This window comes from Elgaria multicarinata, chromosome 7 (assembly GCF_023053635.1).
Source record: "Elgaria multicarinata webbii isolate HBS135686 ecotype San Diego chromosome 7, rElgMul1.1.pri, whole genome shotgun sequence".
In the NCBI taxonomy this organism is placed as follows: domain Eukaryota; kingdom Metazoa; phylum Chordata; class Lepidosauria; order Squamata; family Anguidae; genus Elgaria; species Elgaria multicarinata.
The window spans coordinates 4,010,945-4,030,733 of NC_086177.1; the positions used below are offsets into that span (position 1 = coordinate 4,010,945).

Here is a 19,789-nt window from a genome sequence, read left to right on the forward strand (position 1 = left end):
ACAGTGTGATTCCTTTCTAGTGCAAACTTAGAAAATCTTTGCCACTTAGCCGCGTAAGATTTCCTCGTCGAAGGCTTTTGTGATGCCGTTAAAATGTTTTGTACAGTCAGTTGTACGGTATGGAAGGCTGCCCCGTTATCCTCCACGCCGTCATGCTGAGCGTCGACAGGTCCGTGTGTCAAACCTTGCCGTGGTGTTGAGACAGGAGGTTCGGTATCGACGGTAATTTGATGTAGTCCCCTCTCGACAGTCGAAGGGCGTGAGGGAACCACGGTTGTCGAGGCCACCAAGGAGCGATTAGAATACAGTCTGCTTTGTCTGCCTGTATCTTGGCCACGACCTTTGTCAGGAGTGGGAAAGGGGGAAAGATGTAGAGCAAGTCCCCTGTCCACATTCTTGTGAAGGCGTCTCCTAGCGAGTTCCTTCCTCTTCCTGCTCTGCTGCAGAATCTGATACAGGTTGCGTTTTCTGTGGTGGCAAAAACATCGACAGCAGGACGACCCCAGTACCGAAAGAGATCGCCTCTCACTTCGGTATCGAGCTCCCATTCGTGGTCGACGTGGAAGGACCTGCTGAGGGAGTCTGCGACGATGTTCTCCTTGCCTGCTACATGGATCGCAGTCAGGTAAGTTCCTCTTCTTATGCACCAGTTCCAGATTCTGAGTGCAGATCGGGTCAAGGGGTGTGACCTCATTCCACCCTGTCTGTTTATGTAGCAGACTACTGTGGTATTGTCTGTTGCGATCAGGACATTCTTGCCCTCGATGATCTGAGCAAAGGTTTTTAACGCATTTTCTACCGCCAGGAGTTCCAGATGATTGATATGCTCCTCTTCCTGTTGAGGAGGCCATCGACCTTGGGCGGTGTAAGAGCTGCAGTGAGCTCCCCATCCCGTCAGAGAGGCATCGGTTGTGATCGTTACCGACGGTGCCTTCTGCTGAAAAGGAACTCCTTCCAGAAAACTGTCCATCGACAGCCACCATTTTAAGGATGCCCATACCTGCCTCAGTATCGAGAGGTAAGTTCTGCGGGCGTTGCGTCGAATATCAAATGTTCTCAAAAACCACCCTTGAAGGACCCTCATTCGCAGCCTCGCGAAGGTGATCACAGCGGTGGTCGCTGCCATCAAACCTAACAATTTTTGGATTGTCCATGCCGAGGGCCTTAATTGGGTCTCGATATCGAGAATCAGGTCTCGAAGAGTCCTTGCTCTTGCCATCGGGAGGTATGCTCTTCCATCCCGAGACGATAGAGTTACTCCTATAAAATCTATTGTCCTTTGAGGAGTCAGTATGGACTTCTCCTCGTTGACCCACAGTCCTAGAGAATCTAGAAGGTTGAGGGTTGTAACTATGTTCTTCTGGAGCGTATGGCTGTCTTCCGCCACCAGAAGCCAATCGTCTATATACGGATAAATGTGAATCTCTCTTTGACGTAGATGCGCGCATACAACAGCCATCACCTTCGTGAAGACCCTCGGTGTCGTAGCGAGACCGAAGGGAAGAACAGTAAACTGGAACTGCTGGGCGCCGATGGAGAAACGCAGGTAAGTTTGATGCAATTTCCTGATGGAAATATGGAAATACGCATCCTTCAGGTCTACCACCGCAAACCACACCCCCGTATGCAACAGCTGGAGAATAGAAGCAACCGTTGTCATACGGAACTTTTTCGGGGTGATGTACTTGTTCAACTGCCTTAAGTCCATAATCGGTCGAAGACCCCCATCCTTCTTCGGGACCGTGAAGTAGCGCGAGAAGAACCCTTGGTTGATCTCCTCTGCGGGTACAGGCGAGATGGCTCCCTTCGCTAGTAGGGTTTGTACCTCGAGCAGCAGAGGAGGGGACGGCGCTGTTACTTTCACCCCCGAAGAGGGAGGAAGGGTATCGAATTCGATGGCATACCCCGTCTCGATGATGGTGAGCACCCAGGAGTCGGATGTTATGGACTCCCATTGATGGGTGCTAGACGGTTGGTAAAGGGTGGTAGGCCTGGGGCAGGGAAGTCAAAGGTGCTGCCTCTTGGTAAAGTCAGGCTGACGTCTATTCTGCTGGTAGCGGCCTTGGTAGGGCCTCTTTCTTTGAAGCTGCTGTTGCCTGGCAGGTTGCTTGTCATATTGGGGTCGCTGCTGTAACTGTGGGTAAGGCTGTCTTGTCCAGCGCCTTTGCTTATATTGAGGCATCGGTTGTGAAAAGCCCATTTTCCTAGCCGTAGTACGGGCTTTGTATATTGAGTCCAAGGACTCATCAGTCTTGGTGTTGAACAATCCCTCGCCATCGAAGGGCAGGCTCTCTATTCTAGTTTTGGTTTCATTAGCCAGGTTAGCAGACCGTAGCCACGCATGGCGTCGAAGTGCTATTGAACTCATCATAGACTTCGAATGTGAGTCTGTCTGATGTCTTGCGGAATTCAGTTGTAACCTCGCTATGGCTGTGGCTTCGGATTGAAAAATCCTCGCCAGTTCGCGTTTGTCGTCGGGAAGATGGTCGCAAAGCGTGCCTATTTTCTCCCACAGAAAAATTTGATATCGCGCCATGGTAGCTTCATAAGCCGAGGTGCGAATCCCTAGTGAGGAGGAAGCATAGACTCTTCTGCCAAGGTAGTCTAGTTTCCTGCCTTCCCTGTCAACGGGGACTGAATGTATCTTCTGAGATTTTCCTTGAGCAGATTCAACAATTATAGTTTGGTTTAGGATGCTGGAATAAGAACTCCGCGTTAGCCTCCTGTATCTTATACATTGCCTCCAACCTGTTGGAAGTTTGTTGGGTAGTGCACAGTGTTTTTCAAGATATTTGTGCTGTGCATTTCAAGGTTGGAGGAAAAGGAATTGCGACGATAGAGCTTGCCTCTGTCTTCAATACCTTGTAAATTGGGTCATCTTCCACTTCTGCAGGTTGGTCGACGTCGAGGCATAGCGACTGCGCCATCCTGAGGACGTGATCTGAAAAACTACCCATGTCCTCCGACGGGGAAGCGGGATCATGGGTGTTTACTATATCTTCTGGTGACGGCATTGATGGTGCGACCGACACCAGCGAATCTGAATCAAACCTGTACTCGTCATCAGGTGAGTTCGATACGGTAGGTTGCAATGCTACTTGGACAGGCTGCAACGCTTGTTCGTGGTGCGGTACCAAAGATGCCGCAGCAACCCTCGGTATCGAAGTCTCTGTTATAGTACGGCGCCTTGATGATGTCGAGGCCCGAGGTGAGGAGACTTGAATGACTCTGGTGGGTGGAGGAGGGTGAGCATAGCGTTCCTCCTGTCTGCATTCATTTGGATAGTATTCCTGGGGTTGGTAATACTCCCAGTCATAAAAGTCTTGTCTGTGGTATCCCGAAAACTGGGAAATTCGATCGTAGTCCGGTTGAGAGGGTGCAGGCCTCTGTCGATATGCAGGTGGCACTGGCACCATGGGTTGAGCTGCTCGTTCTTGTGAGGTAGCACATGGTACCGAGATGGCCGATGTCGAGTCGCGGATCTCCCCCTCCGACATGGAGCTTCTTGCCGTCGGTATGGGAGTCGGTACTGACAACTGTTCTGGTACCGTGGCTTGCGTCGGTACCGTGGTCGGTCTCGACATGGTAAGAGGCCTAGGCGATGCCGTTGTAACGGTCGCGGCCTTAGAGGAGGAGCCTTTTTCAGTGTCCTTCCTCTTCTTCTTCTTCTTTTTAGTTTGTTCTGCCAATTTTGGGGTCCGAGCCTTTTTGGCAATCTTTTTGGCTGCGGACACCGCAAGGGATTGGCCTGGCGTCAGGGGTATGGCCCTGTCTTCCGCCATCATCTCCTCGGTTATAACAAAGGACTGAATTTCAGGGCTGTGGTCCCTGCTCATTGTCCTCGAGGAGGATTTTTGCATGTGCTTTTGAGGCGCGGGTTCAGTAGCCTTCAGGGCTTTTTCCCAAAGCACAGAACGAAGTCTATCCGCTCTATTTTTGCGGGTTTGCTTCGTGAATGCCATGCAGTGGTGGCACTGCTGGACTTTGTGACCTTCTCCGAGACACACCACACAAAGAGAGTGCCCATCTTTCGGTGGTAATTTAGCGCCGCATTTGACGCATTTTCTGAAAGGGGCCTTCACAGCCATGCGCCTGAGGCGCCTGCGATCTGAAGATCGCTCAGAGGAAAGGGAGAAGAGAGGGATATATATACAAAAGAAAGTAAAATAATTGATTTTTTTTTTTATAGAGAGAGAGAATAGAAAGAAGATTTAGAAAGAGAATTTCCACGAAAAGATTCAGAAGCAATAGAAAGAGGATTATTAGAGAAGAAAACGCTAGAGGCAACGGTTTTGAGGTCTTAGCACAATGGCGGACGACGAAAAACTGAGGTGAGGGCGGGAACCCCAGGGACATGTGCAGTAGCGTGGGGGAGGGGTTCCTGCCAAAAAAGTTTCCCTAAGCTATAGTAGGTTCCGGTTCAGGTCTCCGCGCCGGCGCAGAGCCCATATGTGTGATGCATAGAGACCACGATGAAGAACTATGGCTTACTGCCCACCCTTGCCTGCCTCTCTGCCCTCCTGGTGCCTGGGAGATGTAGATGGGCTGTGTGGGTCAACCCGCAAGTCTCTGGCATGCTTGTTCCCAGTGCTTCAGGGGCATAGCAGCCTGCTGCCTCTCCTCCTTTGTGCCTGCCTCGAGGGCCGGTTTGTGCATGTCTTGCTTTGACTCAGAGCATTAGATGAAAAGGCAGCTGCATTTTGTATGTGCTGCTGCCATGGTCACTGAATCCTCTGCAGCAATGTAGGCTCATCATCATCGCCATTATTACTATTATTATTATTATTACAATTATTGGCTGGGAATGCCCTGGAGTGTGTGAACTATGACGGAGCCTGAAAGGATCGTCTATTGACCATCTGTTTGAGGTGTGTGTGTGTGCATCTTGAAAAACCAACATGTTATAGCACTTTGAAATGAGTGGATGGCATGAAAGACATTTAGTTTTCAAAAAGTATTGCAACCCAAGCGTGACAACGCAAGGTCTGAGTTGTTTCTCACATGACCAGCTATGTGCTGTACGCTCACCCAGTTTAATATTTCTATCTTGAAGTTCCCTGTGTTTATTTTTGAAGTGGTTAACCTGAGAGGAAGATTCTGATTTAGGTTTAACTTTAAAAATTCACCAAAAATCAGAGCATGATCAGATTTCTTTCAAAGTTGCCATGACTAAGGATCTATTTATAAGCTATCCTGGTGCCCAGTTCCATGTGTGTAGCTTACAAAATAACGGAGATAACTGCATTTCTGTAAATGGGGGGGATCTTTTAAAAATTCGCCAAAAATCAGGGGATGATCTGATTTCCTTCAAAGTGGCCATGCCTAAGGATCTATTTAGAAGCTATCATGGTGCCCATTTTCATATTTCTAACTTGAAAACTAAAAAAGTTATAGGCGTTTTACAAGTCTATGGGGGGGAAAGCGGAGCTCCAGATCCGGATCTGCCGCAAATCAGAATGGAGGCGGATCAACCAAAAGCGGAGCGGACCCGATCCAAAAGTTGCGGATCGGGATTTGGAGTGGATCAAGGGGTCCGTGCACAGCCCTAATAGAAATCCAAACTCATTTGAATACATTGAGGATTTCTCTGACACCCCCAGTAAGAACTACCCAGGAGCTGGGGCCAGAACTATAAATGGCCAGCACTGGTCAGAGAGAGGGACCAGGCTGCGACTTTGCAAGCTCAAAGTGATTATGGGTCTGAGTGGTCCGTTTAACAAAGCCGGGGAGGTAGATAGAGGTAAATGGACTCTTGATAATGAAGGATCTCTCAAAAAGAAAATGGCATTCCTGAGGTGTTCTGAACCCATCACCTAGCCCTTCACTGTGCACAAGCTGACTGCACACACCCCTTTGCTGTTTGACACTGACATACTGAGATTGGGGGGGAAGACAGGGTTCAGCCCCCTCCCAATCTGTTCTGTTCCCCAGAATTTAATCATGCTCACATCTTCATCATCACTCTCATCCTGATTGTGCGTCCTCTTCAGCTTTTCTTCCTCCTCTTTTCTGTCCTTTTCTGGCATAATGTCATCCAACCAGCCCAGGTGATATAGGTGGAAGATGTATTCCATTGCCTTCCTTATACCCACTAAAGCCAGCAGCTAAACAGCCAAAACATAATCACACAAATTTATTACGCTTGTGATTATTATTAACAATTGTATACATAGCACTATCAATTACAACATTACAGAGGAACAGAAAAAGGCCCCTGGCCCAAGGAATCTTTGACAATCAGGGATAAAGCAAAAAGAAATGTGGGAATGAGGGAAGGAAGAGACAAAGCTAACAAAGGATTAACATATACTAGTACATGTATTTAGGCTTTGTTTAAGATATTTGACAGAAGAGAGGTGGCACCATGTAGATGTTTGGGGAGGGAATTCCAGGCCCAGGGGACAGCAAGGGAGAATGGACAGAATCAATTAAGAGAGCATGAAACCTTTGGGTAGAGGAGGGTGGTAGAGCTAGAGGAGAGAAGGCCACAACAGGGAGATAACAAGAAGTTAGGGCAAAAATAGACTTGGAAAATTTAAAAGTAAGCGTAGGAACATAAGAAGAGCCATGCTGGATCAGACCAATGGTCCACACAGTGGCCAACCAGCTGTTGACCAGGGAACCACAAGCAGGACATGGTGTAACATCACACTCCCACGCATGTCCCCCAACAACTGGTGTATACAGGCTTACTGCCTCTGATACTGGAGGTTGCACTTTGCCATCAGGACTTCTAGCCATTGAGGTTTAGGGTGGATGTGGAAGGGACAGGAAGCTATGTTAGGGATTTGAGGAGGAGAATCACATGGTCAGAGCAATGAGAGAAGTGAATGATTCTGGCAGCAGAGTTTGGAATATCGATGAGAGGGCAGAATTGAGACCACAGGAGGACAGAGATAAGGGTGCATTGTCAAAGCAGGTGATAATCAGAGCACACATCAGTTTTAGCAAGGAAACAGAGAGGAAGGATGGATTTTTGTAGCGTTTAAAGGGAGAACATGACATGGCAACAGAGTGAATGCATGGAGGAAAAGAGTGGGAGGAACCAAAGATAAAGCTAAGACTTTTATGTCTGTGATAACTGAGTACAGAAAAGAGTAACCAAGTAGCAAAAAATATGAGAGGAAAGATGAGCAGCTCAGTCTTGAGGGCTGCCTATGCGCCCTGTATACCCTGTAGTGGCTGCGAAGTGACCCTGCAACATTTATATGACACAGCTGCCAACCATGGGGTTTTCCGGTGAAACTGCATGGAAACTGCCCCCACCCCCGGCTTACTGTGTATTTTCCTTTTAATGAGAGGTCACCACCTTCTTTGCACTGTCTCTCGGTACTGACCTCTCTGTGCAGCAAAACTGGGGGTGTTCTGGGGCAGGTCAAGCCTCCTGGTAGGTTGAGGTGATGTGCCAGAGGGCTGAGCAGAGGGCGGGGAGACTCCATGGGATCAATGGGTGCCAGTGCTGCCCGGAAAGGCCACGCTCCCTCCTGCCACGGGGATGAATTGTCCCCACCCCACAGCTGCGATGCCACAGGGTTTTAAAGGAATGTGGGGCAGAGGTGGCACCACAAAGACATACCCTTGGACTGAATTGGAGATGGTGATGAGACATTCAGGTGGCTATATTGGACACGCATGTGAAGCTGCAGGACCAAATGAAAGTGATGAAATCTGGGATAGAGCTGGGTACCATTGGCATATAGATGGTACTGGATGCCATAGGGTTTGACAAGGTGACCCAAGGATATTGTGTAGAGGACAAAAACAAACAGGAAAAGAACAATTAAGGATTGCACAGTGATGTTCAAATTACAACTAAAGCAAAATTTCAAAAATATTGAAGATTCATTAGGATTCAGAAAAATGCTTATTATTTTTCACATCTTTTAATTATAAATACGCTGTCTCCTTTTGCATTCCTTAGTTCTTGCTTTGTGTCTTAAATTGAAATTGCAAGCCTGAAGGCAGGGACTGTCAATGCTACTCATTTTCTAAGCTGCTCTGGAACCCTTTTTGGCTAAAGGTCAAGGTATAAATGCTATCAATCAATCAATCAATCAATCAATCCATTCTATGGCAATTATTAGAGGCTATCAAATATTCAATTATGACATATTGATATCAAAACTATTGATGTAAAATATTGACACCCATCTGATTATAAAATATTTGGTGAAAAATTATTTATTTATTTATTATATTTTAGTCTGCGTAATAACGGAACATTATGTTTGGCAAATATTCCTAAAATAATTGACATTAAAATTTGCTGGGGGATAATTTTTGAGAGAATGTTCGGGGCAAATTCATTTTTGTTCCAGTGGGAAAGAAAAATTCAAATTTCATTGCAGAGGGTAATATAAGGCTTGCACTTTCAATCCATAGCAGAAGAGCATAGGAGAAGAATCTGGACTTCTAATTCTGTTTACAACGTATAGATGAACCACAAGAAACTCATATTGTTCTAAAGAGACTTACCATTAATGGGAAGATAATGGCAGCTGCAGTTGACTTAATAATCCACAAAACAGCTAGGCAGAGTATTTGAATGAAGGTGAAGAGATGTACTTTGCGTAGTGGAACATGACGGAGGTAAATGAAGTCAGGCTGGTGTTTGGCAGGCATCAGCAGGAGCTGGAGTCTGTCTGTCAACTGGGATATGTGAAAGCAAGAGACATATGAACTGTGATGTTTTACTGTTTATTGCTATTTATCTAGGCCGTAAGTGTGACTTGGACTTTGAATGGTAAGGATGGTAAGTGGTTAATGCTGTTGGGAGGGGGAGTGAGTCCATGGAATGTTGGAATGGATGCTGATTGGCTGTGAGATTAAAGTGTGTGGCAGTTGGCAGTTAGCAGGAGTTGAGAGTTGTGCATGGACAGTTGACAGAGTGAGATAGTCTGGATTTGTCTGCTGAAGGGTTTAGAAGAGAGTAGGATCAATGTTTTATTGTTTTGGGAAAAGAGGGAACAGGAGGAGATAGGTTTGACTAATGGGTAGAGTAGGCAAGGATACTTGATATACTGTATTGTAACAAACAAGTATTGCAACTAATGAAACCACAAGATTGAGAAACTGGATGAAACTTTGTTTGTTTGTTTATTCGTTCAGTCGCTTCCGACTCTTCGTGACTCATGGACCAGCCCACGTCAGAGCTTTCTGTTGGCTGTCGCCACCCCTAGCTCCCCCAAGGTCAAGTCTGTCACCTCCAGAATATCATCCATCCATCTTGCCCTTGGTCGGCCCCTCTTAGCATTTTGATCATCTTCCGACCTGGGGGTCCCATCTTCCGATGGTATACCGACATATCTCTGGTTGTACTAATCCATTTAGTTTTCACGGCAAGAATACTGGGGTGGGTTGCCATTACCTTCCCCAGGGATCGTATTTAGTCTGACCTCTCTACCATGACCTTCCCGTCTTGGGTGTCCCTTCACGGTTTAGCTCATGGCATCCTTGAGGTGCTCAAGCTCCAGCACCACGACAAGGTAACGATCTCTTATTGTTAAATAAAAGTTATTTTGTTTCATAAACTGGATTAGATTCTAAAGTACCTAAGGTAAGGTACTGAAATATATGGTGTCAGTGGTGAAGGAAAAGGGTGAATAGCGTGGAGCTCAGTGTGCTGGGCTGGTTGCTGTGGGGCCAAGAAGGGTCAGGGAAACACAGAACCAGTGAGCAGGAATATACCGACTGGGTCCATGGTTGGGATCAATCTGCCTCCCTTGTCTGCCTTGAACTTTGCATGTTTACAAAGTAAAAAGGAGACCCAAAGGGAGTGATTGTGACAAGAACCTGTATGTATGCAGCCAATACTCCATGGGGGAACTCCTGCCCTAGAGCAGGGCAAACTGTACCAACTATCACAAGCTATCATGCACATTGATTTTTTTTAAGTTAAGAAAACATTAGAGCCTAATTTATCCCTCTTAAAATGTTGTGACCTCTAAAATAGGTGTAGTGGCTAAGAGTGAGCTGGGATCTGGACTCAACCATTAACTCACTAGGTAGCCTTATTAGGTAAGGTACTATAAGAAGAGAGCAAAGGTATTATAAGGTATAACGGTACCACTGATGGAGGACAAAGGTACTATAAGAGGGGGGCTCGTAATAGATCCTCATCTACAAGGGGAACGTGGCTTCTACCCAACTCCACAGCTGAAATGACAGATCTGCACAGTGAATCATATGCTGACTGAGCCATTGATCTTGCCTCTCTTCTCAGGCTTCAGGTGAGCTATTGTCCCCTTTTTATTTTTAAAACACAGCACATTTCTACACCCACAAATGACACTTAAAAAAAGAGTATATAACAACCAAGGGCTAGTTTGCATGTCACGCTAAGCCACCCTGAAAATAAGCCACGGTGGCTTATCCATTATTGCCTGCTTGGCAGTTTGCCATGGCTTGTTTCTTCCTTACTCCCTCTCAGTCCTCCTAGCTGTTGCCGGCACGTATCCCAGGGGGCTTTGTGGCGGAAATCCTCATTCCCCATGTCAGCACCCTTTCTGCAGTTGGTCTGCTGGTGTTGCTGACTCATGAGGAAATCCCCCCTCCCCTCCTGCACCAGATCACCAAAGGGATTTAAGTTTCTGACCCCTTGTGAATGCAGGAACATGTTCACAAACACTTTCCCCTCACTCTGCTATTTAACCAAACATAACATTACCCCCTGCGTCAATGTTCTTGTCAGTTTCATCTTCCACGTCTGCACTTCCCTTGCTAGCAAGTACCTTTAAAAGGGGGAGGGGGCTGCTTCATATTCTACTGAAGCAACAACACCCAACCCTAAAGCACTTTCTGTCCTGTAGCTGCCAGCCACTTTTGGCTCCCCTCCCTGCCTTCGTGCTTGTTGCTTCCCTCTCCTGGTCACCATTGTTAGATGTCAGATGTACATAAGGGTTACGGAGCAGTGAACAGGATGGCTAAAGATATGCAAATTACAAGGCAGACAAGGGAAGTGGATCGGTCAACATATGCAAATTTCATGGTAGGCAAGTGAGGAGGATTGGTAAACATGTAAAGCTCAAGGCAGACAAGAGAGGCAGATAGCTAAAATATGCAAATTACATGGCAGAACAACAAAATGGAAGGGGAATTTTAAGACAGAGCAGTAAAACAGAGGAGAAAACTGCAAATTTTAAGGCAGAGCACTAAAATGGAGGGGGAAATTATGGAAAATTCATAGAAACTACATTCAGAGGACATTCCTGCACATTTGTGCAAGACCAAAATAACATTTTAAAAATTGCAAATGAATTTGGGAGATTCTCCAGTGTCCTTTCTTCAAGATTTCTGTGAAAATAAAAATGAAAATCCATCCTGAAGGGGAGGGCACTGAGAAGAGATGAGGGAGAATGGCAGTGACACTAGTGAGATTGCAAAGAGTGGCAGGATTTTTTGCCGCTCTTGTTGGGTGTCTCACTAACCATTCCCGACAACCCACAATAAAACTGCCCTGCGGGGTCTGGGCATCACAACAAGCCACCCTGAGAACAGGGCACCCGAAACAACCCTGTTACAAGCCACAGGTTCTCAGGGTAGCTTGTTTATGGAAAAACAACCCATGACAGAAAACTGCTCCAGGTTCAGACATCATGCTAAGCCACCCTGCAACCACCCTCAATAACTACCCATTCTGGCTTAGTGTGATGTGAGAACCAGGTCAATGGAGAGATTTCAAGATCTGGACAGATACTTCCGATTCAGGCACTGACTGCACACTTGTGTAGGAATGAAAATAAAAAACAAACTTGCAGACACATTCAGGACACTCTCTAGTGTTCTTTCTTCATGATCCCTTGGGGGGGGGGGGAGAAATCCATCCTGAGGCTCAGAAATGATGAGGGAATGGCAGTGGCACTAGAGAGATTGCAAGGGGCATCAGGGGTTTTCTCCACTCTTCCTGGCCAGCTCTCCTCATTGGTAGATGTCAGGTGTGCATGAGCAGTGAGCCAGATGGCAAATATTATGCAACATTCATGGCAGAGCAGTAGAACAGAGGGGAAATTTATGCAAAATCATGGCATGAGGAAAGAAAGTTTGCAAATTCCTTTTCTGCAAGTGTGCTTACTTCAGTGTAAGGGAAGTGCTGAAATGGAGGACATTGACATGAGGGGAATAAGGGGAAGGCAGGCAGATGGTCTTTTTCTTGTGTGTAATAACACAACTGCATGGGGGGGAAAGCACACACACACACACACACACACACACACACACACACACTTGCAAATGCATTTCCGTGTTTATAAAGGCTGTGGAAATTATTTCCTTTTTGCAATCTGATGTAAAAGCTGGCATGGGGGAGGTCCCTTGTCAGCCAGCAACCCCAGTGGACTAATTGCAGAGCGGATGCTGACATAGGGAATGAGGAAATGAGGATTTCTGCCCGAAAGCCCCCTTGGATACATGCCAGCAGTGGGCTGGAGGACTGAGAGGGACTGAGGGATAAAGAAGCCACAGGAAGCTGCCAAGCAGGCGATCATATGTTGGGAGTAATGGACAAGCCACCTACAAACTGTGGCTTTTAAACTTCCCAGGGTTGTTTAGCATGACATGAAAACATGCCCATTGTTTTCCTACTGTTCAATAAACCACCCTTATTGATGGAACTAGAACCCAGTGAACACCAGCAAAACTCTTTCCTCTCAGTTCAAAAGTTGCTTCTCCTGTGGTTTTGCACTCACCTGAATACTGCTAAGTGCAGCCACACCCATGTAGAGGAAAATGCCATACAGCACAGGCATCGGGATGAACTAGGGAAAATCAAATCCAGAGTACAAGCATGATTCACACTGGCCTTTCTTTTAGGACTACATTCTATAATCCAAGTCAGCTCTAAGTTGATTAGATCCAAAAGAGGACACAACTCCTGTTCCTTTAATACTTGTAGTATTCCTAGAAATTTTGGCAGTCTTGCTGATTGGAGTCTATTCCCTTTTCCCCACAATGGGATTCATTTCTCAAATGAAAGGAAGCATACAGCTGAAATTAGGGATCCGGGGAGGGAGTGCATGAAAAGCGCCAAAGGCTATTTCTTTCCCCCTTCCAGTTCTTTCCAAAAATATATTGTGTTAAAGTTCAACTGTGCTACTGGAGCATGCAAGGCCAAAAGATCACCTGGGAATTCAGATGAAGGCATAATTAATAAGAAATGCATCAGCATCCTTATTTGCTAAATACTTGCTGATATTTGCTTATGATAGCTATAGGCATGATTAGATTATAAAAGATTAAACCTGCCTTCTGTCAAATATTTATGATCTCTGCAGATGCTAGCTAGTGCAGGTAATCATTTCAGATAGGGAGAAGTGTTTGCCTATGTTCAAAGCCTTTATTACCTTGAGCACTGGTGCCAAGAACACGGACAGCCCTGTGAGGATGAAGACCATCAGTCCTGTGACCCTCTGCTCCCTGCAACCAAGAACACTTTTGGTTAGACCTTTTTATTTCAGTAGGCAACCATCCCTGCCAGTCCCACCCAATGGATCCAGTGAAAAAAGGTACATAGCAGAACAGAAGATGGACACTAATGCACCCTGTCTTAAAGGTCCAGGAATTGTATAGTACAAAGACAGAAGAAGACTGATAACAACACCCAGAAAACCCATATTTTGACCATTAAAAAGAAGGGCCCCCACACAATACCTGATTCCAAGGAACTCTGGCTGCTCCCCCGGAGCACAAGTGGTGCTCTCCTTCTTAAGGCTGTCCAAATGAGCCAGAGAGATGACTGTGGCTGACACATACCAGGGCAAGCCCATGATAGAAGTAAGAATCATCAGAAGGGAAACGCAGAAGAAGTCCAGGTGAAATCCTGCTCCTTTCTGCCACAGGACAGTAATGTTAGCAATCAGAGACATGGTCTGGTTGAATACACAGTATTTCTTATTTTCTGGTTCAGATATTGGAGCAAATAACATTGTCATAAATTTTACAATTTGCATAATTTATTCCACTTGCATAAGTTGGCTTACTGGAGCTCAAGTGGGCGGAGGGTGGAGACACAGGTAGCAGGACAGTCCCTGGGGCTCCCTCTCCTTCAGAGCCCCATCCTGAAGCTAGCTGAGGATGGAGAGGGGAAAGGGATCCCTATCTGATAACCCCATGTAATAAGGAAACTAGAGCTACGACAAAGTGGACACATTGAACAGCACTGGAGACTGAGTGGATTCCAGAACAGGAGAGATTAATATGATATCTAACCTTCTTGCTCCAGCAGGGCCCCTGTGCTTTAGAAAGTTGTATGACAAGGTAGCTTATTTGATTTGGAAGAGGGAAAAGATACATAGTACATTTATTCCCCCTCTCTCTAGGAATCATCTTTCCGTACCCTGGGTTTTGCTAATCTGGGAACACTTGATCTCATGGGGGAAAAACAAAAATGAAGGTATTTGATGTGAATAATAATAATAATAATAATAATAATAATAATAATTCCTTTGGTGGTACGGTGTAAAGGCTGGTTTGTGCTTCTTGTAGTAAAAGAGTACATTGGACTCATGTAGGATTTGGGAACCTTTGCTCTATCTACCAATTAAGCATTCTCTTGAGGGTCAGGCAGCCATCAGCAGGCTAACCCTTCAATCATCCATTTGGGGAACACACTTTGTCTAATCCCAGTTGTTGGGCATAGGATAACCTCGTCTTAAGCACTCCTCATAGATGCCTGTCCAACCTTTCCTTGCAAACACTTAACCTCACTGGCAGCTTCTTTTAGCATTTAGCCCTGCTGTCTGGTTGAACAAAGGAGGTCCTATTTAGCAAAGGATTTCCTACTTCTCAATAGATGTTTCCAGATGGCTGTTCCTCCAGAACCATATCTTGTACAGCAAGAACAAGCTGAACAAGAAGCAACCCAAATATTGCTCATTTTCTACTGGTTTTGGTATTTTGCTGACCATCCATGTTGACCTTGTTCATCTATTTCACCTAGTCATGATCCACAGAGGGATTGGCTTAGTCTGCAGGAGGCTTGGGAGTACTGTAGATTCACTGAACCTAACACCTGACTCCATCTGGAAGTGCCTGAGCTATATCAGGAGACTGGGACCAAAACAAAACAGTGCAAGACCCAGCCAGGTAAACTCCAGAAAGAGTGAGAAGCCACACAGCAGAGAAATATCAGGCACTCCCTCACTCAGTTTAACCAGAGGAACCAGTTTCTGCTATCACAGAGGAGATTGGATAGTTCTTCTAGCACATGAAGCCATGGAATCCTGGGGGAGAGCAATTGCCAAACTCCCTACTGCAATAGCATATACTGGTGGATGGGAAAAGCTGCTTCAAGGCTGGGTCGGATTCCCAAGAGAGGCAATACTACCAGTCCTCCAGCTTGTGCCATGGTTTGCACTTGGCCAAGGCAAGGTGCATGGTCTTCCCAGGGGCTGCCTACAGGTTTGCCTGTAACTCCACAAAAGCAGAAGTATCTCTGCATAACCTGGAACCTAGCACAGAATTCAGATTCCAGAGAATTTCAGATTTCAGCTTTATTTCTCTTTCAAATAATGTTTTCAAGCATGATGGCTGCAAAAGTATCCCCACTCCACCCCTCAGCATCACAGCCACTGTCTTCAAAAGGCTGAATTGTTTAAGTCAGGGATGGGCAGAAAGTGGATCAGAATCTACTGGTAGATTTCTGAGTGATTTGCAGTAGAGTAGAAAAGGGCTTCTGACTCGTAATCTTTAACAGGAGTAACAACAAAAATAGCACCATATAAATTAGGCTGCTGCAATGAAGGAAGCTTGGAGTAGCCACTTTTGTGTGAAAGGACTGTTTTGTAGTTTTGATGCTGAAAACAAATTCCTAGGCTCAGAACGTACTCAGAGGCATCCTGTTCTTTAAGTCTGTGTCTTTTGCACCTGGATCCAACTGGTGGAACTTAGGGTTCTAGTAAAAATAAACAAAATAGATCTGACAAGCCTGAAGTCTGCCCAGCCCTGGTTCAGGTCCTCTGTATAATTTTAGGTCTCTTTGAGGACGATGCGCTCACTAAATTTGCAAATCCGCACATACCAAATATTAGCTTCAGAATAGAACAAACTTTGGCTATTGGGAGGTATAGAAATGCAATAAATAAATAAATAAATAAAATCTAGTTAATATAATGCAAAGGTAGTATGTGGATAGGTATAGTTAAGCCAGCTAAGTCAAACTGCATTCCATCATTATAAATCCTGAACATTCTAAAAATTAATAAATTACATAAAGTGCACTAGAGGGATAAACATGTTAAAGCTCCACCGCCTGTGCCACATCTAGAACAGCTAAATCGAAAGTAGTCGAGACTGGCAAGAAGAAAAAGTCCCTGGAAAAGCAAGTTGAATCAAGCAAGCAAGGTGTCTGCAGACAGTAAGGAGTGATGCTTTATAATACAAATGTGTGGTGTTTCAGTGTCCAATAAAAAGGGATAGGAGTTTATTAGGAAAAAATAATGGGGGAAGGGAGGGGAAAGAACCCCTTAAAACTGAGAGCAGGGAAAGAACCCAGTATAAGACAGAGGGACAGAGAGGGAAGGAAAGCTGTGTTAAAGGAGCAGAGGGGGGAAGGAACTGGCTAAAAATAGCCACCTGTTATAGCCCTGAAGTTAAACATTTCTCTCTCTCTCTCTCTATCTCTCTCTCTCTCACACACACACACACATTCATAAAATTTAGTGAAATTTCCTTTTCCAAATAAGGAAATTCTTGGACTGATCCTTTTCTTTGGAGACAAGAGTTTAAAGTGCTAAGAATGGATTTACTTCTGCACCAAATAGCTTGGAAATGGCAAGAGAGGGCACTCAGGCTTCATTTCTATGCCATGTAAGCTCTTTTACAAGTTAGCCATCATACACACACACACACACACACACACACACACACACTTTGCATTCAACCTGAACTCTCTTCCTTTGCAGGCGAGGAGCAGTAAAGCTCAGAAAACCACAGGAGCAATGGCCACCGAGTTGCACACTGACCCTCGGCTTTCTCAATGCACTTTAATTTGGGCGAGAGAGAATAGCATAAAGCAGTCGTGACAGTGTGTGTAGGGAGGGGTAAGGCAGAAAATGCCATCTTGCTGCTGCATCCGGCACTGAGACCTAGGAGAGGGGCAGCCTGCGGCACTCCTGTGCTCCAGCGCCTCAGTTTTTCTAACTTTGGTACCTGAAGTCAGGTCAGAATGAGAGGAAGCCAGATTCCAGCTGGACATCAGGAAAAACTTCCTGACTGTTAGAGCAGTATGACAATGGAATCAGTTACCTAGGGAGGTTGTGGGCTCTCCCACACTAGAGGCCTTCAAGAGGCAGCTGGAATGCCTATAGTCAGGGATGCTTTAGGGTGGATTCCTGCATTGAGCAGGGGGCTGGACTCGATGGCCTTGGAGGCCCCTTCCAACTCTGCTATTCTATGATTCTATGAAGCTTTGGCGTTGCTGGCTGCAGGTGGAATTGGGGTGATACAACCTATGGAGTGAGTTGTCATGGGCTCAAAGTTGCTTTGAAGCAGATGTTTGGGTTTAATAGCCATTTGGTTCCTCTCACATCTATGATTCTATCACAGATTGGGACAATCGATGAGCTAAAGCAACATTCACAGCTCAACACTGCAGCACTGACCCGCAGCTTATATTCCTTGCGGTTGAGAATGACAGCTGTTATTTGCTGGTCCATGAAGATGAGGATGATGACCAGAACGGCGGGCACGGCTGATGCCAAGCACACCCACCAGGGATTTGCTCCAAACGGAACCACAAGCCAGCCTCGTGTAGGATTTGTAGGCTGCAGAGAGAATGGAGATTGGGAACAGTTAGTGTCGCACACTATGGGTCAAGGGCAGCAGCAGAATGTCCTACAGTGGGTTCAGTGGCCTGGACCGGTGGCAGCAGCAGCAGCAGCACCACCACCTCCTCGTCCTCCTCCTCCTCCCCCAGATACCTTCACTCTCAGCTAACCAAGCAGGCATCAGTAACAGGCTGGGAATGAAGTGCAGCTTTCTAGCTGACTAAATCAAAGAGTTCGTTTCCACTGCTTCTTGACTGGTTTTGAGGACTTGAGAAAAAAACTGAATTGCTTTATGAATATATTGATTTTGTATAAAGTCTATACATGAATGAAATACATGACTGAGTGCTGCTCTGCAAGGTGCCACTGGCTTAACTTGGATATCAGGGCTCTGGCAGTCCACCTCCACCTCTATGCCCAGGTTGAGCCAGGAGGCCTCTCTGAAGCTCTGCTTCAGCGAGCTTCATCAAACCAGTGTTATACTGTGCAATCACTGCGAATTGCATGCAAAGGACTCTGAAGTTTTCCAGTTTATACTCTGCTTTGACTGTGAAGTACTCCCATGCATCCTGCCTTAATTGTGCTATAAAAGCAAAAGACTCACCATATTTTGATACTAGTTTTCGAGCGTATCAGCTGAGCGGCCACTGGGGCGCAGGACCAGGATTTGATATGAATTAAACAAACACTTATATCTGCATAAGCGTTAAAGATAAAGACTTCAAAATTGGCACAGTAATAGATATTAAAGAGAGCTTTAAGCATACCAAATTTGAATTGGATTGGGTCATCCATTGTTTTTTTATGGGGTTTTTTACATCCCCCCTTAAACCCGTTGCAAAGGATTTAGGAGCGCTGCCGCCCGGGGTGTGATTTAGCAACAACAACAACAACGCCAACAGCTTAGCGCTGTAGAGGATAATTCGAGGGAAACAGGTATGTGGGATGTAGCTTAGCATCTCAGCAATGAGGCTCATTATAATGAAGGGCCGTCCTCCTCTCCCTGCCAAGGGATGCTGCTTGCGTGGCGTTTAATTAACGCAAGCTTTTTACAAGCCAGGTAGAGAAATGCCTGGTGCTGATTACTGCAGCATACAGACGTCCAGCCAAAGCTCTCTGGGACACTCGCCCTGCTTCTCTCCCTAGCTAGCTGCTCCCACCTCTTCTCGACCCTGACATTTCACCCACATTGGCTGGCCTGTTTCTGTGCTGCTTGTTTCAAGGAGAGGCCGTGAGCTCCTGTGCCTCTCCCTAGGCAGGCAGGCAGGCAGGCAGGCAGGCAATGCTGCTCTCACCAGAGCCTCTGCTAATCCTCCCACACCCAGGCCTGAAGCAGGGCAGCTCAAGCCTGGACACGAGCCACCCACTGGCTCCCGCTTCGCTACTGACTGTGCCCTTAGCGGGACCATGACATGGCTGCTGCCTGGCTTCTGCTCAGTTACCACAGTTGTAGCCGGTATAGGCCAAGAGGCTCTATCGGTCTCCAGCCTCTTCTTTGCTACAGCCAAGATCCACTGCAGAGGCCGTCAAGGGCAAGGCAGCTGGGGTTCCCATCCTAGCCCTCTGAGAACGCAGTGCTTCATACTGCCGGCATGGTTCCTCAAGAGGCAGGAAGTTCCAAGGCAGCCTTTTATGTAGTCAGGTTCTAGTGAGGAGAGATTGTTGGAGACCTAGGGAGCAAATTTACACTAGAAACCTGGATTTGTTTTTTGTTTTTTAATTGTCATGTCTTTCTGCAAAGAATCCTGAGAACAATAGTGTGAGAAGGTAGGGTGACCATATTTTGGAAACCAAAAAGGAGGACAACATGGTCGCCCCCAAGGGGGCGAGTCCAGCACCAAGGGGGCGTGCCCACCCGAACATAGCCTTGGTCACATGTCTGATTTTACACTACACATTTAAGACAAATCTGTTCTACATAACATCTTAATGTTAAAATCACTGAAATAAAGCACAAGTGAGAGATTCAATGTATCTGAAATTAACTTCACTCACTCCTACTTTTGTAGGTTTTGCTGTACTTTGAAGCT

The 19,789-nt window shown here is 46.1% G+C and overlaps 1 protein-coding gene across 1 annotated transcript in view; it reads right to left on the reverse strand.

The window, feature by feature from the left end:
* Positions 1 to 19,789, reverse strand: part of SLC4A9 (solute carrier family 4 member 9) — a 76,714-nt gene that overhangs the window by 12,743 nt on the left and 44,182 nt on the right. The window contains exons 15-20 of the mRNA XM_063130134.1: positions 17,595 to 17,756; positions 13,645 to 13,823; positions 13,338 to 13,410; positions 12,684 to 12,752; positions 8,476 to 8,649; positions 5,949 to 6,104 (exon numbers count right to left, since the gene is read on the reverse strand). Of these exons, the coding sequence (XP_062986204.1) occupies positions 5,949 to 6,104; positions 8,476 to 8,649; positions 12,684 to 12,752; positions 13,338 to 13,410; positions 13,645 to 13,823; positions 17,595 to 17,756 (813 nt within the window). The remainder of the gene's footprint in view (positions 1 to 5,948; positions 6,105 to 8,475; positions 8,650 to 12,683; positions 12,753 to 13,337; positions 13,411 to 13,644; positions 13,824 to 17,594; positions 17,757 to 19,789) is intronic.